Below are 25,429 nucleotides of genomic sequence, written 5' to 3'. Positions count from 1 at the left end.
AATCAAGGCTGAGGAATAAGGTAAGGAGTAGGGCATTTGATACATGTTATTGATCATGATTTTAATTCGATTATTTTAGATGGTTGATCATGTGAAGATTTGAATTAGAGTTATGTTTGAATTAAATTTAAAATGGAATATGTGATTCATCATGTTTTAGATGCATGGGTAATTGGACTTAGGTTTTGGATTTTTAATCAAAGGGTGGATTGAGGATTAGGTAACTAATCCTAATTGATCGTCAAATTTGTTTAGACAGGATGATGGTCATATGATTTGGGTTTTTCCCTAATTTAGGGTTAGAGATTTTTATTTAGCTGTTTATGAGAAATGTAACTAAATAAAATATATTACATTGGTGGCACAGGACTTTGACGCAAGACAAGTATCTCGGAGTCAGATTTGGACCATTTTATCGGAGGGTACTTTAAACTTATTGTCTTTGATATGCATAGTAATGAAATTAACAAGTTGCATTAATTATGTTCCTCATTTATTTCGGTTAATCACTACCCGATTACCTGTTACCTGCTTGATTGATTGTTTGTTTTGGATTTCGTGTTGTTATGTACCTGATTACACATGCTCATAGGGGTAGTGATATAACCATGTTTCCCATGTTCAGGACCTAGATTTGATACCTTATTTGATCAGTGTACTTTGATATGATTTGTTCACTATGGTGTACATCATTATATGTCCATAGATCGGTTTAGTATAATACTATGCTTAGTGTCATGCACCATTCGCATGATTGCATGTTGTGTGATAGATTGCTCCATTATTGTCGAGCACTTCGCCAGTTTCATCACTGTTCGGTGCTCCGTTGTTGACGCTCAGGGGTAGCGTGACGCAGCGTGGTAGCACGTCAGTTTGCACTTCCGGTGCTCCGTTGGTCCGCTCATGGGTAGTATGACGCAGCGTGTAGCACGTTAGGGACCCCTCCCCGTCATCGTGTACCGGGAGATGAGAGCATTGCGCTCCCCCATTTATGATTTGGGGTAGGAGTATATATGTACTCCGACAGCATCCCGTCCACTCGGTCACTCATCAGTAGTGGTGCAGAGTGCACGGTCATCACAGCCCTACCCACTCGGTCCCACTTCTGTTGTGAGTTGTTGTGAGTTGGCTGACTGGCGTCAGGGTGACCATGATATTGGCATCATATGCACGATGCATTTATTGCTTGTGTTTGTGTTTACTGCATTTATATGCTGCATATTGTTTGGATACCTATGTTTGACATGCATACAGGTCTTCTATACCTTTCGGACTGTTTGTCCTTATACACAGGTCCTGGTCAGTACAGTTTCTCTCCTGTTTACTTCGGTTTGCATTTACCTTTATTTTTATCAGGAAACTGTACGCATGATTAGTGCTAGGTATTATTTCCTTACTTTGCATATCAGTTGTACATAATGAGTGTTGGACTCACCCCGCCTCCATTGTTGTCATTTTCAGGTTGATGCTGTCACGAGAGAGTTCCAGTTGCTAGTCCCCTGCAGACCACCAGTTATAGTTATCTTTGGTTTTGTTTATGCTTCTCATTTGACTATGTTTTAGAGTTGGTTGATTTGATACTTGGATATTGTATGGTTTGTACCTATCGATGGATTTTTAATCGTTATGTTTTACTACATGGGACGGCAGAAGAGGTGAGTTTGTCGGATTTGAGCTTTATGGGTGTACTCCGTAGTGGAGTAGGGTTGATTTCGAGTCATGGTATTACTGTTTTGTTTGCTTATATTTATATATACTGCGTGGTGGTGTCAGCCATAGGCTGAAATTTATATTAACTGCGTGTGATGATTATGTATATGTTTGTTTTATTTCTGTTATTATTCCAGCCGCATGTGGCTAAGGTATATGGGATGTAGAAAGTTTCAGATTGTCCGTCGTACAGGGGAGGTGCTGCCGAAATTTCTTCGGACAGGGACTCCTCCGGGGCGTGACAATTTAGCGGTATCAGAGTCAGGTTTTACGATAGTTGTTTTCGTATTTTGGATATTTGAGATAACCTGATACCTATTGATATGGTATCAGAGCGCCAAAGTTTGACGATGCTTGTTTGGTTTCCGTGTGTTGGATTTTTGAAATTTATCTGATACCAATTTATTTGGTATCAAATTATTTGGTATCAAAGCAGGGTGTGATACCTGCTTTTAGTATTCTGGATATATTGTGCTAGCCCAAGTTTGCGAGTCAAACTGGGTAGTTATTTTTGGTTGCACGGATTTTCCATTACGTATATGTTTTGGACTTTCGTTTCAGATTTTATTATGGATTTCCGATGATTTTCTCGTATAGAATTCCGAGGTCAATTTGGGGACTGGACAGCGACGGAACATCTCCAGACAGCAAATAGGTATGACGTTTAATTTTATAATTTTGGTACCCATATTAAGACTTGGGTAAGATTGATATCTTTATTGGTCATCAAGAGATATGTAGTTATGTTGGAATTAGCTTTATTGTTAGTTAGATAATGGTGTGTATGTTTTCAGGTGACTTGATAGCTCGAACATGTTTACAAAGATTTGAATTCATTTCATGGAGTGTATGTTTGTATTACTGGTTATAGTTCATATTACTTGTAAGGTTCCTTGAGATATGGGCCATTTTGATACCCTACATGTGTCAGAGGCATGGGATGCCAATTGACTACTAGGTCTAGCTCTTGGTGCTTATAGAAAAGGCTAGGCTCATCTTGCTTTGTTTCTAGTTTTGTTATCTTGTAGGATAATCCCTTAAGGTTCAACTTTGTGCTTAAATTTTGTTTGGGGAAACAAATCAAACAATTCGCTGAGGAACTAGTTCAAGGAAATAGTGATATTAAGAACTAGGTCGAACAAGACACATTTAGTTAGGGTGAAATGCATCCAGTTTAAATGAGTCAAGCTAAGCTGCACCTTGCATGGACAAAGTAACAACAATTTTGACAAACTTTATTGTTCTAAGTGTATTTTTGACTCAACTACTACAGAAGATTTTGAGGATGATGTTTCATTGTTCACTCTTATTTTGTTGTTAAAGAAAGAAAACTGTTTTGGAATGAGGCAGTGAATCAAGGAAAGAGGGAAGAAGCTTTCTATAGGAGGTCAAAAAGTGATTGGGTTACTATAGAGGTCGTAAGTTGTTTTATTTGAATGTGAGTGGATCTTCAAAAGCAAATGATTAAGATTGGAGGAGGATGATTGTATTGGCCAATTTTAAAAATGTTAATATGTATGCTTACTCGCATTAAGTTCCTACAGAAAGGTTGACTTGAGTGTCTTGACAAACCAGAATCTGCTAGCATATCTATTATTATTATGTTTCTCTTCTTTTCGCTCTCTCTGAGTTCATTTAAACATGTGGCATCACTTGCTGCATTGTTGTTAAGCTTTTCTTCATTAATAGTATTGAATTATTGGAGAGGCATGCGGACATAATCATTGATAGTATAGAATTGGATATGTTGTGGTTCAATTTATTGCAGCAGTAAAATTTCCTTAAATACTTTCTTTCAACTGAATGAAATTGGTATGTGTAATAAGCATACTATTGCCTTATCTTTGTTATTTGATAAGGATTAAGGTTTTGCAATATGAACTAATTTGTTTGAGTTGGAGGGAAGCCAGAGATATACCTATTGGATCTAGGTAATTTTGTTTTGTGGAGATTATTGCGGCAAATGGGAATGATGTCGATTGTAGTGATTGATTGGTCTTACTATCTGTTTATAGCAGTGTAAATTTTTCTGGAGTCCTTATTGTTAGGTATGTCCTAGTCGCTAGATAGGACCTCAAGTAGTTTGAAGACAACTATTTGAGTTGCCCATTTATCACCCAATTACGAACATAAATATGTGCTCTTCTTTTAGATTGGGCTATCAATAAGATGATTTACCTTTGTTCCAGAAGATTCTTAACTCCCTTGAATTGTCAACTAGTGACATGCCTTATCCTAGTGATTTTTAGTGCCTCACTGCATTATCTCATGCAACCACATAAATAACTTATGTAGAGACTAGTGCAAGCACACCAACGGATCTTTTGGAACCATCATAATATGGGGTAAGTGAGCCTATACATTGTGTTATCTAGAGAATTAGAAGTGAAGCCAGAGGTGCGAATTGGCCTTGTCAACTCCCTGATGTGAGACAACTGGCCACATTCCTTTCTGTTAGCCTCATGGGTATCCCCAAGCTCCTTCCTGTCGAGTTTTCAAACTTCGTGCATTCATTGTGTTTGTGAGCTTCTAAATACCACTGCAAGACCTTGAATTGTTGTATATAATCACTCATTTTAAGTTCAAATTTCAAGTCAGTAGAATCCTGTGAAAGAGATTTATCCATGAATTTCAATCAATGAGTCTATTGATAAGTTAGCGCTCGTAGTATACTTAACTTAAAGATGAGGTTCATATACATCACTCACTAAGTACGCTTACAACCTACACTAGAATTTCTAGGTGTAAGGATCTGACAGTATGGCTAAAAGGATATCTTACTAATAATGTAGGTTATTTGGACGATATTTTGGTATTATGGTACTACTTCAAGCATCTGTAGACAAGATAGGGAAATGTTCACATCTATGGTTCTATGCACAAGGATGTTCCAATATATAGGCTAACCGATGATGACTTCCAAGGAGGAGCACGCACAGCATCTTCGCACAGTTTTGGAGATTCTTCGACGACATCAGCTGTACGCGAAGTTCAGCAAGTGTGCGTTCTGGCTATCCTCAGTCGGTTTTCTGGGACATGTGGTCTCGAACAGAGGTATTTCAGTAGATCCTCAGAAGATCGAGGCTGTCACCAGTTGGGAGCAGCCGAAGTCAGTTCAGGAGATCCGCAGTTTTCTGAGATTGGCCGGATATTACCGACGTTTTGTCGAGGGTTTCTCGCGTATTGCTATGCCGCTGACACGCCTTCCCAAGAAAGGCGTGAAGTTCACATGGTCCGAGGATTGCGAGACCAGCTTTCAGGAGCTGAAGCGGAGATTAGTGTCGGCTCCAGTTTTGGTTTTACCTTCTGGAGAGGACTGATTTGTACTCTACACCGACGCGTCACTTCAGGGTTTGGGCGCTGTTCTGATGCAGCACGGCAGAGTGGTCTCTTATGCTTCTCGTCAGCTGAAGGAGCATGAGAAGAACTACCCAGTTCATGACTTAGAGTTAGCTGCCATCATCTTTGCTCTGAAGCTTTGGCGGCATCATTTATACGGTATTACATTTGAGATTCTCACTGATCATAAGAGTCTCAATATATTTTCACTCAAAAGAAGCTTAATCTCCGACAGAGGAGATGGATAGAGTTCCTGAAGGACTACGATTGTACCATTAGCTACCACCCGGGAAAAGCTAATGTGGTTGCCGATGCACTCAGCAGGAAGTCCAGAGGGACTTTGGCTTGCCACCGGACTTCAGTCACGGACTTGATTCAGAGTTTTTCTGAGTTAGACCTTGAGGAGCAGGGATCTACAGACCAGGGTATTCTTGTTACTATGGTTGCTCAGTCGTCGATCAGGGCGAAGATCCGAGAGGCACAGGCTGGTGATCAGCATTTGCAGTTCATTAGCAGTCAGATAGCTTCCGGGCAGCGAGACGAGGAGGGTATTATATACTTCCGAGGCAGATTATGCGTACCTCAGTCTCATCCGGTCTTATAGGAGCTACTCCAGGAGGCACACCGCTCTCGATTTGCGATCCATCCAGGCGGGACCCGTATGTATCGAGACTTGAGGCGTTCCTATTGGTGGAACGGCATGAAGAAAGACATCGCGGATTTCGTAGCTAGATGTCTTGTTTGTCAGCAGATGAAGGCTGAAAACCAGAGACCTGCAGGGTTACTTCAGCGGATTCCTATTCCTGAGTGGAAGTGGGATCACATTACCATGGACTTTGTGGTAGGGTTGCCGAGGACACGACGAGGCCATGACGCGATTTGGGTAATCGTTGATCGATTAACCAAATCCGCGCACTTCTTAGCGATCCGGAGGACTGATCCTCTGGATCGATTGGCAGATCTGTATTGTCGGGAGATTATCAGACTACATGGTGTTCCGTTGAGTATCATTTCGGATAGAGATCCACGGTTCACGTCTCGTTTCTGGCAGAGTCTGCAGCAGGCCTTGGGCACACAACTCCGTTTTAGTACAGCTTTCCATCAGCAGACAGATGGACAATCAGAGCGGACCATTCTGACTTTAGAGGACCCGCTGAGGTCTTGTGTTATGGATTTCGGAGGCAGTTGGGAGGACCATCCGCCATTAGTAGAGTTTGCTTACAACAACAGCTTTCATTCCTCAATCGGTTACACGCTGAGGCGTTGTATGGTAGACCTTGTCGAACACCCGTCCTCAGGGATGAGGTTGGAGAGGCCCAGTTGTTGGGACCTCATAGAGTTCAGCAGGATGCAGAGTTGGTCCGTACTATCAGACGGAGGATGTCAGAGGCGCAGGACCGCCAGAAGAGTTACGCGGATCGGAGACGCAGACCACTAGAGTTCTCTGTTGGCGACCATGTATTTCTGCGAGTTTCACCCACGAAAGGGGTGAAGGGATTTGGCCTCAGAGGTAAGCTAGCTCCGCGGTACATTGGCCCTTTCGAGATCTTGGAGAGGATCGGAGCGGTAGCTTACCGGCTGGCACTACCACCGTCCCTGGCAAGCGTCCACGATGTATTCCACGTATCTATGCTGCGGAGATACGTGCCCGACCCGACGCATGTGCTGGCAGATATTCCAGTTCCAGTTCAGCCTGACATTACTTATGAGGAGGTTCCAGTACGGATTCTCGACCGGAAAGAGCGTCAGTTGCGGAACAAGACTATCCGGCTGGTTAAAGTCGGATGGCAGCATCATTGAGACGAGGAGGCTACTTGGGAGCTTGAGCATACGATCCGAGCTCGATATCCCCATCTTTTTACTTGAGGTATGTGATTTATTTACCGTTCAGCATTTATACTCTATATCTGTTGTTAGTATTTGCTGATGGTAGATAACGAAATTTGGGGACCAAATTTTTATTAGTGGGGGAGAATGTAAAATACTGAAAAATAGGCGGATATTAATAAGAAAATTTTCCGGAATTTTTGAAAAATTTTCGGGAATTTTTCGGAGCTCGTATGGACAAGTTCACGGGGATAAAAACGGGGCCCGGGAAAGCCTTTTTAGGCTACCCTGTTTTAATGAGGAAAAGATTTATTTTCTTTTCCTTTCTCTCTTCTTCTTCTCTTATTCTTTCCCCGCGAGCCTTGCGTGCCCTATTTCCCCGACCCCGAGCGGTTCCCCTTCTTCCTCTCTTCTCACTCGGCGCCGATCCCCTTTCTTCGTTCTCCTCTCCTCTCGGCACCTTCTCTACCCGACGCTGCCGCCGACCGAGTTCCTTCTTTCCGCACGAAGCAGTGCAGAGACAGCCGCTCCTCCCCGCTGCACACCGTGATCCCGACTCCTCTGTGCCGGCACCCGAGCCCTAGCGCCGACCGTCGTCCCTTTGTGCCCTCGCATCTCCGCCGACGCTGCCTCCCGATTCCTCTCCCCTCCTCTGGTCCGACGAGTCATCGCCGGCCCCTCTTCTGTACTGGTGCCCTAGCCACAGCCGACGCCGCCTGGAGAAGTGCCGACGGTTTTCTTCCCACTGCTGCCGAAGCCCTAGCTTCTGCGCCATCCGCCGCCGTCGAACGGAGAGTGTCGGCCACCCTTCCTCTGCCCTCGAGCCCGAGCCACATTGCCGAGCTCTTTTCCCTCCGTGCTGTCTGCCCTAGATCGCCGGAATTCAAAAGATTAAGTCTTCGGTTAGAAGCAGCAACTCAAGCTTTGGAGTTCCCTTCCGTGCCCTAGTTCAACTGCTTGGTTTTTCTTTCAGCCACCTACAGTGCAACAACAGGGGATCATATGAAATTGTGGGATCTGTTCTCGGCAGCAAATTTGTCTCTGCTGTGGATTAACAATCAAGGCTGAGGAATAAGGTAAGGAGTAGGGCATTTGATACATGTTATTGATCATGATTTTAATTCGATTATTTTAGATGGTTGATCATGTGAAGATTTGAATTAGGGTTATGTTTGAATTAAATTTAAAATGGAATATGTGATTCATCATGTTTTAGATGCATGGGTAATTGGACTTAGGTTTTGGATTTTTAATCAAAGGGTGGATTGAGGATTAGGTAACTAATCCTAATTGATCGTCAAATTTGTTTAGACAGGATGCTGGTCATATGATTTGGGTTTTTCCCTAATTTAGGGTTAGAGATTTTTATGTAGCTGTTTATGAGAAATGTAACTAAATAAAATATATTACATTGGTGGCACAGGACTTTGACGCAAGACAAGTATCTCGGAGTCAGATTTGGACCATTTTATCGGAGGCGGGTACTTTTGACTTATTGTCTTTGATATGCATAGTAATGAAATTAACAAGTTGCATTAATTATGTTCTTCATTTGTTTCGGTTAATCACTACCCGATTACCTGTTACCTGCTTGATTGATTGTTTGTTTTGGATTTCGTGTTGTTATGTACCTGATTACACATGCTCATAGGGGTAGTGACATAACCATGTTTTCCATGTTCAGGACCTAGGTTTGATACCTTATTTGATCAGTGTACTTTGATATGATTTGTTCACTATGGTGTACATCATTATATGTCCATAGATCGGTTTAGTATAATACCATGCTTAGTGTCATGCACCATTCGCATGATTGCATGTTGTGTGATAGATTGCTCCATTATTGTCGAGCACTTCGCCGCCATCACCGCTCGCGTTGTTGACGCCGTAGCGCGACGCAGTCGGTTCCCGGTGCTCCGTTGGTCCGCCACGGGTAGTATGACGCAGCAGAAGACGTTAGGGACCCTCCCGCCATCGTGTCTGGAGACGAGAGCATCGGCTCCCCATTTACGATTTGGGGTAGGAGTATGTGTGTACTCGACAAAGATCCCGTCCACTCGGTCCTCATCGAGTGGTGCAGTGTGCCATCACCACCCACTCGGTCCCACTTGTGTTGTGAGTTGGCGTGACATGATATTGGCATCATATGCACGATGCATTTATTGCTTGTGTTTGTGTTTGCTGCATTTATATGCTGCATATTGTTTGGATACCTATGTTTGACATGCATACAGGTCTTCTATACCTTTCGGACTGTTTGTCCTTATACACAAGTCCTGGTCAGTACAGTTTCTCTCCTGTTTACTTCGGTTTGCATTTACCTTTATTTTTATCAGGAAACTGTACGCATGATTAGTGCTAGGTGTTATTTCCTTACTTTGCATATCAGTTGTACCTGCTGAGTGTTGGACTCACCCCGCCTCCATTGTTGTCATTTTCAGGTTGATGTTGTCACGAGAGAATTCCAGTTGCTAGTCCCCTGCAGACCACCAGTTATAGTTATCTTTGGTTTTGTTTATGCTTCTCATTTGACTATGTTTTAGACTTGGTTGATTTGATACTTGGATATTGTATGGTTTGTACCTATCGATGGATTTTTAATCGTTATGTTTTACTACATGGGACGGCAGAAGAGGTGAGTTTCTCGGATTTTAGCTTTATGGGTGTACTCCGTAGTGGAGTAGGGTTGATTTCGAGTCATGGTATTACTGTTTTGTTTGCTTATATTTATATATACTGCGTGGTGGTGTCAGCCAGAGGCTGAAATTTATATTAACTGCGTGTGATGATTATGTATATGTTTGTTTTATTTCTGTTATTATTCCATCCGCATGTGGCTGAGGTATATGGGATGTAGGAAGTTCCAGATTGTCCGCCGTACAGGGGAGGTGCTGCCGAAATTTCTTCGGACAGGGACTCCTCCGGGGCGTGACATCAGGATTTCAAAAAACCTAATTTCGATTTTGAAGTTTCGACTTCTTTTAGAGGTTCGCGCAACAGACGCCTCACCTGACCCGGGCACCGCGACATGTCACCCCAGCATGGCGATGGGCCCAACGCATCACCCATGCCCGACAACGGGTCTTGCAAGGCGTCCGTCGCGCGAGCCTCCAAAGAAGCAAAGCCTTCGAAATTAAAATTAGGTTTTTCCTTTTTTTTAAACTTAGGTTTAATCAAATACTTTATATTAATAATTTAAACTTCTAATTATGATTGGGATCATTTAAATAGACTTAATTAAAACTTAATTAAATTATCTTATTTATTTAATATATATATATATATATATATATTTAAATATTTATATTAAAGTTTTTATTATAAGTTATATATTTTATAGTAAAATTTTGTCCTAGCTTCTAATTTTTTATCTTTTATTTAATTATTGAAGATTAATGGTGGAAAATGATAAACAACCGGAGGTAGAATTGAAGCAGAAGTCTAGTGATATTGATTGGGATTATGAGGTTTTGTATTGCAAAGAAAAAGAGATTGGATCATATGTAAATTATGTAAGAGGCTTATTACGGGGGGAGTTTATCGGATGAAGCATCATATTGCGAGTATTGTAGGACAAGTTGAAGCATATCCTAAAGCATCTGATGAAGACAAAAAAGAATAAGAGCATATCTTGAAAATAACTAGAATAAGAAGAGAAAAGGTGGAAGAAATAAGAGAAGAGAGGGTGGAAGTAAATATAGGTGTTGATGTAAAGGATGAAGACTCTCAAGTGGAAGGAGATTCTTCTAAAAAGAAGTCAAAGCACCCCGGGTCTATTGAAAAGTGGACATCCGCAATCGATCCAACAAAGACAAGACAACAAAACATAAATGATGCAATAAAGTTAAAGTTCACAAATGATGTGCATGTGTAGATGAATTAAAAGATTAGTTATGTTTAGTCTAGTCATTGCTAACTTATTGTATTGGATTGAAATTTTGAATCTTAAACTTGACTTTTGGTATAAATAGTGATACTACTTTTTTTATTATTAACATGGTATAAATTTTTATTAATTATCTTGTTAGTTACATTTAGGTGATGTTTGGTTCTTTCCTAGGAATCGGAATCGGAATCATAGTATTGTGAAATGAGAATGGGTATGAGTATGGATATCACTATTAAAACTTGTGTTTGGTTAGTTGAATATTTTCTATCGGAATAAACTAAAAAAAAAATTTACCCTTAGAGAAAAAATTAAATGTGAGAGAAAGTTGAATGTGAGAGAAAAATATGATGAGAGAGAAAATGTGATGTGAAAGAATGAGAGAGAAAATGTGATGTGAGAAAATTAAAAAAAAAAAGTATGATGAGAGAGGATAAGGAGAGAGAAAATATGATGAGAGTGCGATGGGAGAGAATGAAGAGAGAGAAAGTGTGATAAGTGAAAATAAGGAGAGAGAGTGTGTGATGGGAGAGATTGAGAGAGAAAACATTATGAGAGAGAAAGTGTAATGAGAAAAAAATAAAGAGAGTGTGATGGAAGAGAAAGCATGATGAAAGAGGATGAGAAAGAAAGTGTGATAAGGGAGAAAGTGTGATGAGAAAGAATGAAGAGAGTGTGATGAGAGAAAATAAGGAGAGAAAGTCTATGATGGGAGAGATTGAGGAGAGAGAAAGTATGATAAAAGAGAAAGTGGAATGATAGAATGAGGAGAGAAAAAGTATGATGAGAGAGAACAAGAAAAGAGAAAGTGATATGAAAGAAAAAGTGAACAAATATATTAAGGGTATTTTCATCCAAAACTTAATTCTCATTCTCATTCTCATTCTCATTCTCATCAAAACCCAAGGGAGGAGGCGGGTTTCATCAATACCCAAGTTTTTGGATTTCATTCCAAAATTTTAAATTCATTCCTATCAACCAAACACAAGATTTGAAAATGAATTCATTCTCTCATTCTCAAACCCCTAAACCAAACCTCACCTTATATATTTGTTTGTACTTTATATAAATTGTATTATATTGTAGGAACTTATTTATGCATAAATATCATAAAAAATAGCCATGTAGGAAGTTTTTTGTAGTGTAGGAACTCTAAAAAAAAATTCAACCGCCGAGGCGGGAGGCGGTCATCATCCCGCCACCATCTACCGCCTTTTACAACACTGGTTGGCACAATGAACTTTAAAATGACATTCAACAAAAGCTAGAACAACATATGTGCAAATTTCAGTAAATCACTACACATCTAATATTAAACTCGATGACAATATTTGAGGTTTAAAGTTTCAGTCCCTGCACCTGAAACAAGCAGCACTCACAGAAATAAAAGTAAAACCATGTTGAGATGTAAGTAGTAGACCAGATGTGGCAATTGTATAACTGAGTAGAGGAAAATGGCATGGATTAAAATCTCATTTTGAGTCAGTTGTCATGAGCAAAAATTCTCATCCCATCAGCCAACTAGCATGCAAAATTGCTCAAGACAACAAGAACATCAAATCCAACACAGCAAAAGATTCTACCAGAGTTAGTGAAACTTCAGCGATGCAAAGTCTCAGCAAGCTTCCACTATGTGATGCGAGATCAGCAAAGCTTCTATGGTTTGATCGAGGCGAGCTATTTCAGAAGACCACAAATGACACAAGTCCTCTACAGTCAGTAAAACTTCTGCGACATGGTGAGAGGCCAACAAAGTTTGTGAGACGTGGTGACAGGTCAGCCAAGTTATTGTGATGTGGTGAGAGGTCAATGAAGCTTCCACGATGTGGTGAGAAATCAGTGAAGTTTCCTTGACATGGTAAGAGACCACAAAGCTTCAGCAAGGCACAGCCAGGTGGGCGATAAAGGCAGGATGCTTGATTACGCCCCATAGAGGCGTTGGCGATGATGTAAGGTGTTTTATGTGATGCATTTCATTTGTGCTAAGCCTAGAGAATTGGTACATAAACTCATCTAAGGTATTTCTTCCGTCTATACGTCAACAAGCAAAGTTTTTCATGATTGATGCATGGTTTGCTATAAGTGAAGTTTCCATGATCAACGCCGTTGTGTTTAACCTAGGAAGCTCACTCTTTCCCTCTCCTCTGCTCATTTCCCCTTCTTCTCCTCTTCTAATATTCAGTACACCCACCAATAATGGCATGCACCAACAATAGCATGTCTGGCACATCTTGTTTCATACAAGGACTAGAATCTCCAGTATGAAATGAAATTTCAAACATTGAAAAATACGACGGTTGAATGTACAATGAGATTTCAAACCTTGGAAAATGGACAAAGGTTGAGTGTGCAATCCTAGCAACTTGGGTGCGTGGACCCTTAAGAGTAAAATTATTGAATTTTAAAAGCAGCAAATGTGGAGGAACTTCAAAAGGACCCATAGCTATCCACCTCCCCTATTTCTTCTTAGTATTCCTCATTCTCCCTTGGCGTTGATCAGCACAATCTCATAGCAACCACAGTAGGAACAACATAGAAATGGTTTTAGTCCAGCCAGGCACCAAAACTAGCACCAAATGGAAACCTCAAACATTGAGGTGACTAATATTATAGCAGGTAGAAGTCATCCTTAGGGAGCATGGAATAACAAAGAAGAGAGAAGAATAAATTATTCAATCTTTGGGAAGAAGATATTGTCAGTTAAAATAAACATCCTATATAAAGATGATAACTGCTAATCAAGTATGATGAAGAGTTTACAACATCCTATATAAAGATGATAACTGCTAATCAACTATGATGAAGAGTTTACAGCACCTCCCTAAGCAGTGTAACGTATAGGGAGAACTTACCAACAATAGAGCACTTTGAGTCTCTAAATTGTCAAGAGTATCTGTCCACATTTCTACAAGTACTTTCATTTCCTTTGATACAGCCAATTCTAACTGAAGAGAAAGAGAAACATCATTAACTGCTAAAAAAACAAGAGACTTAGTGCAATTCCAAACAAGAAGCAAAAAGGAAACTACCTCATCTCCATGGAGATTTTCAGCTAGCTCAGCTCTTACTTCACTTTCCACATTAGCTAGTGACTCATGTTCAAGTGATTCTTGTGCTTCTGCAGCCTAAAAAAAGCATTGGTTGGTACCAGACCTGATAGGATGGAAAAGAACATTAGGAAAAGTAGGCAAACAATGCATACCTTACTCTCAACTTCAAGAAACTCTGCAATAAGTTCTTCAATTTCAGCATCAGTTAAAGGTGCCTATAAAACATTTCCATCATCTGATTATTTGTTGAAGAAAAACAAAAAAAAATCATATTGGCAAACGATCTTAATATGAGAAATGAATAGATATGAACTAATCAGACACAAAAAGGATAGTTTTTTTTAGTAATTTGAGCTTCTTGACAATTTAAAGGATGCAACAAAATAGGTGATTGGTCTTTCTAGATGACAAGAGGAACCAAAGGAACAGGATGCATTGAAAGGGTCAATAAACTACATGGTAAGTATTATCTGGACCTATGAAAATGAAAACTTTTAGTATAAGCATGTATCTGTTACATTGTGATGTCAAAGAGACAATTTGTGATGAAACAGGGGAAAATTGCATGGACCAACAACTAACCAGCCAGTTTGTGATTGTATTGGCTCGTACAATGTCTAGTGTTTGAAATTTTAATCTACTGCAGAACTCAAGGATCCATTAAACAGATACAATACTGGTATCATATTGTAGATCTCATTCCTGGAACAAAATAAAAACTGATAAAAACAAATAAAAAGATAAATAAAATCAGTTTTATACTGTAATGTATAGACATTATATTAATGTTCAATAAAGAACACATAAATGGATTGACTGCCTACAAGTCCACATTTCGACTAGTCAATCACAATTGTACAAGGGATATACAGTAGGAGGTTTAAAAACATCTGTGTTGGTGTAATCAATGCCCTCCTTAAGTTTGTAGTTTTGTTGTTTGAGAAAAGATTTAAGTTAGAGGTTATTGTGAATACCGATATGATGTATTAAGTTTGTAACTGTAGATTACTCATAGATATTTCAGGTACAATAAAGAAAATCCAGGTAGATGCTTGGCAAATTGAAGTCCCAGCATATCGAGGGTGGCAAGTTGCTTGACAAACAAAGAAGACTTGGAAGCAAAACTTTTTAGTTCATGCCCTAGAGGAGGATCCTCATGGCATTTAACTTTGGTAAAGTTGAAGTTGAGTGTACTTGAATAAAAGGTTATTTGTGAAACTAGACTTACGCACGGATTAGACCTTAGAAGTGGTCTAAGTTGAAAAGAGAATAAAATGTCTGTGTTCGTCTCTGTTTGAAAAAAGTACAGCCAACTAGTCAATCGACTAGTGCATGAGCAGTTGACTAATAGTGGATTCATCCAACTAAAGCATGCTTACTTTGTTACAAGGTTGATGATCTCAAAGCTTCTGCAAACTAAAGAATGCCTACTTTGTTACAAGGTTGATGATTTCAAAGCTTTTGCAAGTCTAGTCAACAACTGATGGCAGATTAAGTAGACTAAAAAAAACACAACGAAATGATTATTTTGCTACAACAATTTTTGGTCTAAAAGCTTCAAAAAATTCAGTTGGCTATAGCAAACTCAATCAATTGGAGCTCCAGTTGAAGGTGGTATAAACATGACTGATGGCAGACTCAATCATTAGAGCTACCAGTAGAATTGGTATGAACACAATAATAATCGACTAGAAGCTTGAAGTAGTCAACTATATTCACACTGGGAAAACAAAATGAAGTTTGAATGAAGGTCAGTTAATGGCTTATAAATATGGGAAAAGGAGCAACGAGAAGTCTAACAAAAAATGCTCAGTCTTTATTTTGTCTCAGCTATCTTGTGATTTCACTTGTTCTATTTTTGTCTTTCCTTTGTTGTCAGTTTTCTTTTGTAAGAGGAGATTATAAGAGGTTTCTCCACCTCCAAAGGTGTTGAGAAAAAGAAAATATAGTGGTTCTCGAGGAGTGACTCACCCAAAAATAATTGGCTATGGAATAAAAGTTAGGGATTCCAATGCACATAAAGTTTTCCATCTCAACATTCCTCATTATCTTTATTTTGTATTTTGTATTTTGTATTTTTTTTTTCCCACGACTAACAATAAGTGTAGACAAACAAACATTCAACTATTCACCCACCCCCTCTAGCCCCACCTTTCAGTCCTACATATCGTACTGTACTGATTTGTTGAGGGATTGATTTGGAGACAAATGTGTAGTTTTAATATATGTTCCAACTTGTTAGAGCCTACGAACATGATTACATTCCTCAACATAAATAACAATCACTCAGCTTAATCATAACTAATGCACAAGAATTAGCTTATATGGAACAATCACTATCATATTGTCCTTTATATCAATCCATCTTGCAAGAAAATCCAGATTGGAATAACTGCATAACCAAGTATCATCACAAGACCAACTCATACTTAGAAAGTCGTTATTGAGAATGAAAAGGAATTGTCAAAATTTAGCTGAGTAAAAAAAAGTTATTGAACCAACATATCCCGACCAAATTGAACTGACAGAATGGTTATAACAAGATTAGACAAGAGTGTAAAAGAAAATAAGAGAGACAGTAAAAGAAGAGTGAAAAGGTTTGAAATTTTACAATATTTATTGTTCATAGTGCATGCAAGAAAAAAAAAATTTATACGTGCATGTGGAAAAAGTCAAAGTGTAGTGTTGTTTTAAGTCAGAATGTAAATGCAGAAAAAAAGAAATCTAAGATAAGATAAAATGAACTAGTGATTGGCAGTAAGCAACATCACTCACCTCAGATTTTAGTTCACAATCATTGTCAGAGGCTGATGTTATCTCATTATCTGAGCCATCAAGAAGCATTTCAAAGGAGACATTTTCATCATCCTCATCACTGTAGTCCTCAGCAATCACATCTGCCTCTGGTTCAATATGAACTTTTGACTCAATGCTATTATCATCTTTTCCATGTTTCACAGCATCAAGACCTCCCTTTCCTTTCTCTCCTTGATGAATATTGTCATCTTTTGCCTTTTCCTCATGTTCATTGATTATGTCTTCTGGATCATTTTCTTCTATTATTATTACTTCCACTTTCCTCAGTTCTGTTTCTTTTTCTATAAGGTCATCCATCTTCGTATTTTACTTTCACTTCAGTATGGCATTAATCATTCATTCTGGTAATTCATCCTTATTTTACCTAAAAAAATGTGCACCATGCTACAAAATACAAAATGATAAATTAATAACTCTCAGACAAAGCTATGGATATTAGAACTATAATCCTATCAACACAAACTTTCAATAATATACCAGAAACCTAAATTTGAAAAATAATAATAATAATAAGCTACGATTCATAAGTATATAGTTCTAACATGTTGATGCAGTTTCACTATGCAAAATCTAAACTTTGATTAAAGTGACACTAAGCCCAATTCAGTTGAACATCATGCAAAATATAACATGAAAACAAGATATCAACAAAAATCAACTCAATTAGTGAGTTAACTCATCTAAACTGCATCAAAAGAAACAGTGTAATATTCTCAATTTCCGTACATATAAGAATCAAATATTATATTTATGTAAACATTTAATAGATATGTAAATTTTAGCATAGCCAAAGATGCACGAAGCTTCCCCAAAACAAATTCTACCGTCAGTAAAATACATGCAACTTTGCCAATCTTGCTAAATATATTTGCTTCTGGTGTTCTTATTGCACTTACTGAAGGGGAAATTGGAAAATAAAATCAAATGAAAAAGAATCAAGCAAATGGGAGGAAAACTGTGCAACATTGCTATATAAGATCGATCAAAAATTGTTATGAGGTTAGGGAGCAATCTTTTGTGTCCATAACTTTTTAAACATTTAGGAATGCATGTATAGGCAAAAAAAAACATCCATGCAATCATTTCTATTGATTTCAATTTCATACCATTCTTCATACAATCACTTGCTCATTGGATAGAGGACTAAGACACACACCTCATGTCATTACAAATACTCCTAAGATAGCTTATCAGCTTCTAATCTCAGATGCTAGTACCTGTCAGAGATAATACCAGTGAGCCTACTTAAATGCAAAAATGGCAAACCATGGATTCAATGATAGCGATGGTAATCTGATTAATCATGTTAAGTATTTATACAACAAAGTAGACAAGATTTCTAAAGATAAGTGATTAGCATATACTTCCAATTGTGTTGTAGATATTATTATTCTTAAGGAATCCATTAAAGTCCAAAATGTTGAAAGAATAATAAACCAGACCAAAAAGGTTCTAATTCTATTAGAGAATATTTCAAAAATTACTATCATTGGTAATGTATAAGTGAAGGCAACGTAACACAAAGTTTGGGATACAATGGAATATAACAAACTAGAATGATTTGTACTAGATAATAAACCTTATCTAAATCAAGGTTGAGCAATGGTTGCCCGTTTCACCTTACATCTTCATTTTATGTATTGAAAAGCTTTCCCAAATCTTAAAGAGAAAGTTGGAATGGCATGGCATTAAGCTTAGGAAATGTAGCCATACTATCTCTCATTTTTTTCACAGACAATCTTTTTGTTGTTGGTTTTTGCCAAGGCTACATGATCCCAAATGAACATCATCATTAAGGTGCTCGGGTTATTTTCTGCATCAACGGAGCAGAAGTTGGGAAAGAAGAAATCTGCAATACTCTTCTCTAGAAACGCCTCACCTCCATCCAGTAAAGAATTGAAGTGGCTTCAGGTTTCAAAGCTACGGCTTGCATTGGTAAATATCTAGGGTTCAAACTGGTTGTTAGCAGGTACTAAGGAACACCTCTTAGAAGTTATTGGAAAAAAACAAAGAGGAAACTCTCAGGTTGGATTGGGTGTACACTTTCAATGGCAAGTCACATCTAACACAACCATTCCTTACTGCTATTCTGACATATCACTTTCAGGCGTTCAAATTTCCTACATATGTATTTGATGAATTGGAGAAATTATGCAGATCCTTAATCTGGGGAAGAAAAATCCATCTAATACAGTGGGATGAGCTTACTATGCTAAAAATTTTAGGCACCCTTGTGATTCAGAAACTAGAAGCTGCAAACTAGTCTCTTCTTGGCAAACTATGAGCAAGTTTTTTTTCCTGGGGCAAAACCTCTATGGGTAAAACTGCTTGAGGATAAATATAGGAAAGTAGGTCATAACAAGCTTTCTTATACTTACAAGGCATCTGATTCTCATGTAAGGCGAGTAATATGCCAAACATGGCATTCTATTAAAGATGATTTCGCTTCAAGGTGAGAATGGGCATCACTCCAACCTTTGGTAAGACATCTAGATGAATACACCACAAAATCTGGATAATTTTCTTACTCATTTGTAATGCCTTGCAGCATTAATCGATGGCCAGAGCTTCTTCAAGTGGCTCTTCATGGAGATTCTAGATTTAATGTCGGTGTCTCTAGCTCGGCATTGCCGCAACTCGCATCCTCCCAGCTTTCGGTACCTTGCACTGGAGACAAGGAATATGAGTGCTTTCTCATAATGTTTAATACCAATATGCCCTATAATTTCTTGACTAATTTTCCCCGTACTCCACGTTCACGCCAATCGCTGCTATCTAGAAGATAATTGGTACAGTCTAGGCCACTCAAAAGTTTGTGTTTTTCTCTGGAAAGATGCTCATGATGGATTGCTAACAGGGATGCAAAAGGTCAAAAGCAACTTAACAGACAATGGTCTTTGTAGATTTTGCAAGGACCATGATGAAGACATCCTACATGTTCTTAGAAACAGCTCACTAGTAAAATCGATGTGGGTCAATTTCCAAAAGTAATGTGGAACCCAATTCCTTTGTATCACGACTTTCTCACAAGAGCTGCCTGAAAGGGAACTGGCCTGTTGTTCTCCGCCAAGAGCAGGTATCCTCAGGCACAGCACAGACGCTTCCTCTCCTCCTTTCAGGGCATTATAAGAGACAGCGAGAGTGATAGGTGAGCATAATCGGCCGCTCAATGAGTCCGATGATGGTTCTGGAAGCAGAACCAGCGAAGTCCAAATGGGCTTGTATCTTGCTCAGAATGTGGACCACAAACACCTAATCTTAGAAGCAATTCCCTACAAACCTACAAGAGTATCCTGGATATTGGGGAAAAATCTCCAGAAGGAGCGGAGCGTGAAAGCATCCCATTGTCCACGCTGTGCCGACTCCACTGCAGATTGGTTAGCGAAGGAAGCATCCTGTAGCCAGGTTATTTGTTCATCGCAACCTCATGGGTATGGGCTTTTCTTCAAGAAGACCAGTATCATATGTTTGATTAGTTTGTTAAATTGAATAAATGGCCTACGAGAGGGAGAAAAAAAGAAACAACAATAAGAAATAACAAGAAGCACCTTAGAAATTGATGTACGAGTATGGAGGAATTGCAAGTTAATCCAACTTCCACCGTCGCTGTGCCCTAAATCGTGTTGCTCCGAGACAAATGGAGGACGATCGAGAGAATGTAGCGAATGCAAACCCTAACAGAGCGGAGAACGTGGCGGATGGATCGGACTTCAGCACGGTCCCTGCCGATCTGCAGTCGCCCGACGGATTCCTCCAACAGGCGAGCAAATTTCGCGCGAACTAGGGTTTATTTTGTCGTCGCCTTCTACTATCTCTTTACCGTATTTTCCGGCCTATATTAAAGTGTCTATGTGGAGAGCAGATTTGCTGTTGAATCGAGTTTAAATTTGTTCGACGAGTCGAGTCGAAGTTAAAATTAACTAAATTTTTAAAATGAATGTTCAAGCTTGGCTTGATTTAGTTTTTATGAACTTGAGCTTATTTGAAGTTTAGCTTGAGCTTGATTCATTTAGGAGATGTTTGGTTGATGGGTTTGGGAATAAGAAAATGGAATGATAGTAAAAGATCGTGTTTGGATTGTGGGTTTGGGAATGACATTTAGGGAATGATTACTAGATTTAGAGGAATCAACCAAACTCATATAACTTGATGGGTTTCATTTCCATTCTTATTCTCATTCCACCCTACTATCATACTCATAGTCATTCCCATCATTTAACCAAACGCCCTACTTTCAATTCAAGTTTGGCTTGAGCTTGGTTCGAGCTTGGTTCGTTTAGATATTATCAAACTCTCAATTCAAGCTTGTTTGATTGTTTGAAACTTTTAATTGTTTGATTGGTTATTAAAATTGATAATTTAAATTTATTTATTTTATTATTTATTTAGGATATTGAAAAGTGTTTTATTTATAAATATGGTTCGTGAATATTGTTCACGAACGTTGCTCACAAACGTTAATGAGCTGAACACATATGTGTTCAAGTTTGTTTGTTTACCTTAACAAGCTGTTCAAACTTGTTTGTTTAATTAATCTTATGTATATTGAACGAACATAAATAAGTCCTTACCAAGCCGAACACCAAGCTTGTTCATGAACGTTTGGTTCATTTACAGCTCTAGTCCAAGGATGGATCATTCATATTTACGGTCGGATCGTGGTCGCGATCCGATTATAATTGATCGTGATTCCTTCTTGGATTCATCATTCATATCAGGTTATAGTTTAATTCGGAGCGATCGCCTGGAGGCCGCTCGAAGGACACCCTCGCTCAACGCCCAATAATCTGACTACTTATTCACCACCGGTGGCCTCCGACCGCCCACTCCAAACCAAACTATAATCTGACGGAGACGGTAAACCAAAAAAAAATAGCACATAATTGTGACTAGATCGCAATCACAATCGACTCATAAATATGAGTAATTCATCCCTAGACCATAAAAAATCATGCCTCGTCTATATGACACTACAGAACTACGCTTCGCTGCAAAAGTTTTATACTAAATGGATCATGTGATCGAATTTAAAATTGATTTGATTTATTTAGAAATTTAGTTTTTAAAAAATCGATTAATTTAATTTAGATTTGAATTTAAAATTTTTTATTTAGTTAAATTAAATAGACTGGATTTTTTAATTAAAAAGAATTTCTAAATTTTAAAATTTAGATTAAACCGAATTTTTATTAAGTCAACTAAATTTTTTTAAAAAAATTGATTTATTCTATTCGATTTGTTTTATTTTATTAAAAAATTTGTTCAATCTATTTGATTTTTTATCGAATATCAATTCGGTTCAATTTATTAAAAAAATTTAATTCGACTTAATTTAATTTTAATCGGATATTCATCCTTATGTTTCCATTGGAGTCACTCGTTACACACGTGATGAGACTATAGGATTACGATTCATCTATGCATAAAATAGAGACAGAGATCTTCTGGTCTCGGATCCCTGAATCAATCCTGATCCCTTGTTCATTCATTGGGTAGATGGGTTGAATCCCACCTGTTTAATAAGTGGAGTCCAGTCCACCCATCCAATGAATGAATAGGATCTCTTCTGATCCAGAAAATTTTGGATTCCTCTAGCATCATTAAATATATATTTGTATGTATTAATTATTTTTTTCACCGTTTAAATTTTTATAGTTATGTTAATAAATTATGATAGAGATAATATTAAAAAAATAATAATAAATTTTGATATTAATCTTGGAGAGATAGTCTTCTCTCTTAATTCATAAATTCGATCTACAATTTATAGATATTTAGAGATTGATCTTTAAATATTGTTTCTTTTGTTCTTTTTAAAGTATTTTATCAATGTATCACGTTCCTGAGGACTAAAGATAATATTAAAAGAGATCGATAAAATGTTAATTTGAAATTACACCATTTTCAATTAAATAAAAAAACTTAAAACACAAAATAACTAACAATAGGAAAAAAAAAAATACAACTGTTGTCATGTAAATTGTTCTATTTAAGGAAGTAGAGGAGCACCGACACCTCACGCATCATTGTCGGTGATCTTGTCATTAGAAGGAACATAAGCATCGAGCGAAAAAGGTGATTTAGCGATCAGGATTAGGGCATTAGGCACGGAACTACTAACACTCCACGAAGAGGAGCTGAGTCCGCCAATGCATATGCAATAATCAAGATCAAAACAAAGCTAAAAATAAAGATTTGATGTCGTGTCATTATGAATTTTTCTTTTTTTTTTCCCGAAATAGATGCAATTTAGAAATGAATGAAAATGGGAGACAAATATGTAAAGAAGGGCAACCAATCCATTGACCACCCTTATTTTTAGTAGACAATAAACTTTAATAAGATTGCATGACATGGAAAGGGACATCTCACACATTGTTTCTTGGATAAAAAGGTTGATTAAGAGCAAAAGTAGGACTAATTCAAGTATTGGAATACCATCTATAGCTTTAATTTAAATAGCATCAATGAAAAAAAGAAACAAGAGTGGAAATAAATTTTTTAGTGAACGATTTTGTTCAGTGATATTGTCCATAATATTTTAGTTATTTTTAATTATTATAAAACTTTTTATGCCATATACATGAGTAACTCTGATAAAGTGATAAATTTTATTTGTGTTTGATTGGTTACGTGCACAGTTAGCAAATCAGATGATACGAAAAGTAATTAGGGAGTGTCACAATATCTCTATTAATGGGTGGTATAAGATTTATCATCTCATAAAAAATATATATATATAAAGTTCATATGCCATATATATATTATATTAATATCTTCATTTTCTCACGTTCGAGCACGGATCTTCTAGATCACAAAGTGTGATCTAAAGAATAGACTAACTCACTTAGGTGAGCTTATATGGACCCCACCTACTATACAGGTAGGGTTCATAAAATCTCACCTATGAATCACCCCTTATCCAAGAGCAGACTAGGGGTTGCGGTCCAGAATATCTGGATTGCTCACATTTATTTTAATATCAATACTCATTTTTATGAGATTCACATGTCACATACTCATTGATGAGTATTTATAGATGAATATTTGATTTTTTTTTATTAAAATAGTTGTTAATTAGCTATTATATAAATTTATTAGCCGTTGTGTAGATTTACTAATCGTTAACTGCTCATTTACTTTTTTATTTTAATCTCATCAAAAATACGTCAAACTAATTTTATTTTATTTATTGATTTTTAATTTTAAAATTTTAATTTTGTTAATAAAAAATACATGAAAAAGATATCCATGTGACCCTCTCATGCTTCTCACCTGGTGCGCGGATGACATTTTTTGTTTTTCTTTAATCCACTGGCATGCATCATTGAATTGGACGCGTTCACGATAGCATTAATGCTACATCACATTGGTTTTAATGTCAACATCCAATTATAATATTCACCATTGAATGCGAATGTAGATACTCTAATATGGTTAGGAAAAAGTTAACACTCTAATAGAGGTGGTGGTCAAAGTCAACAGAAGGACATCCTGACTCTGTGCAACCCTAACTCTATGCCGAGTTCAGCTTCAAGTCATTCTCCATTCTAGATCACCCCGACAATTGGAGCGGCGCCTTTAATGGTGGACAACCAAGACGATAAGCTTTTGCTCGTTGAATATAAGGACAATGCAACCATTATTCTTAAAAAATGTAAAAAATGTCATTGTTTAATTCAAAAAAATAGACAACATATGGATGGAGTCACGACCCCCTCCATCCGTGGGACTGTAAATATAGAATTTATTCCCTCCATAGATTATCGTGGATTACAGACCAGATTTATTCATTAAATATAATTAAAATTTAGATTTAGAGGATCTGTACTATATGATTTATTCATTTAATATTATTAAATTTTAATAACATTAAGATTTAGGTTTGTATGAATATATTATTCCTCTTTTCACATTCTCCAATCAAATTTTACCCAATTCATCTCTAAACTTTAGCTTTTTTTCACCATTAATTGTGCTACTGTTAATCGCCAAAATTTGAAATTTATTATATATTTGAAGAATCAACGACCTAAGCTTTCTATTGGCAATTTGGTACCAAAATTTTGAAATAAAATCACGATCTTGAGACTATCCGTCAACCCCTATTTTGCAATCTTAGTGTATTTTTATGAGTTATGATGTTATTATTATTATTTTTTATGACTTAATGTTTAGTTTAATATTATTATTCTTCACTTATTTAAATTAATTTGAGTTTTTCATTGTTACATGCTTCGTATATTTTCAAATGAATAAATCTGTCATGGTTGATAAATTTTTTCAAAGGAAGAGAATAAATGAACAAGATTCAGTTACTCTATAACCCATCGACAAGATCAAATAACAATAATCTTACATCTGAAATTCCTCCTAAAAGATTCAAAAATACAAAAACTGAAGAGGTTTATCTGAATTATTTAGAGCGTGATCCAATATTGCATCGATAAATTTAGGAATATCATCCTAACCAACAAGAGAACATTCGTTTAGCTTATTTGAATCTAAAGGCATATAAACTTATTCTTCGAGAATATCCATTAAATAAAAATATTAAGCACCCTAAAAGATTTTAGTATGCTTGATAATCAATTTTTCTTGGTTGGAGTATTAACCAACTAAAGATAAAGTACATTCCTTTCCATATTTTATTTCCAATAAGCCATTAGGATGTTCAAATCAAACTGCATTTGTCGTTGATGGATTTGATAATTGGAAGAAAGTTTGAAAGGGAAATGCTTGTGCTTTCCTAGGCTATATAGGGAAAGATAATATATTTTCACCTATCATAATGCTAAAA

The 25,429-nt window shown here is 37.4% G+C and overlaps 2 protein-coding genes across 7 annotated transcripts in view; both read right to left on the bottom strand.

Moving 5' to 3' along the window:
* The window catches only part of LOC122015595 (protein CHROMATIN REMODELING 20-like), an 81,331-nt gene extending 60,857 nt beyond the window's left edge, over window positions 1-20,474 (bottom strand). For 2 of the 6 annotated variants that reach the window (XR_006120936.1, XM_042572570.1), the window contains exons 1-6: window positions 20,178-20,474; window positions 17,786-17,846; window positions 16,588-17,013; window positions 13,965-14,027; window positions 13,792-13,887; window positions 13,615-13,707 (exon numbers count right to left, since the gene is read on the bottom strand). Coding sequence is in view for 5 of the 6 variants with exons in the window: in XM_042572570.1 (XP_042428504.1) it covers window positions 13,615-13,707; window positions 13,792-13,887; window positions 13,965-14,027; window positions 16,588-16,926 (591 nt within the window). In the remaining variant the exon portion in view is untranslated. Of the gene's footprint in view, window positions 1-13,614; window positions 13,708-13,791; window positions 13,888-13,964; window positions 14,028-16,587; window positions 17,014-17,735; window positions 17,847-19,157; window positions 19,297-20,177 lie in introns of those variants that run through there. The other 4 variants (XM_042572571.1, XM_042572572.1, XM_042572573.1 and 1 more) reach the window with 4 other exon arrangements.
* The window catches only part of LOC122014055 (protein FAR1-RELATED SEQUENCE 6-like), a 124,192-nt gene continuing 118,229 nt past the window's right edge, over window positions 19,467-25,429 (bottom strand). Inside the window, exons 6-7 of the mRNA XM_042570248.1 lie at window positions 19,910-20,024; window positions 19,467-19,816 (exon numbers count right to left, since the gene is read on the bottom strand). Coding sequence (XP_042426182.1) covers window positions 19,467-19,816; window positions 19,910-20,024 — 465 coding nt within the window. The remainder of the gene's footprint in view (window positions 19,817-19,909; window positions 20,025-25,429) is intronic.

This window comes from Zingiber officinale, chromosome 8B, assembly GCF_018446385.1.
Source record: "Zingiber officinale cultivar Zhangliang chromosome 8B, Zo_v1.1, whole genome shotgun sequence".
Classification (NCBI taxonomy): Eukaryota; Viridiplantae; Streptophyta; class Magnoliopsida; order Zingiberales; family Zingiberaceae; genus Zingiber; species Zingiber officinale.
Note: the sequence above shows the minus strand (reverse complement) of the source record. Positions and strands in the feature narration are given on the sequence as shown.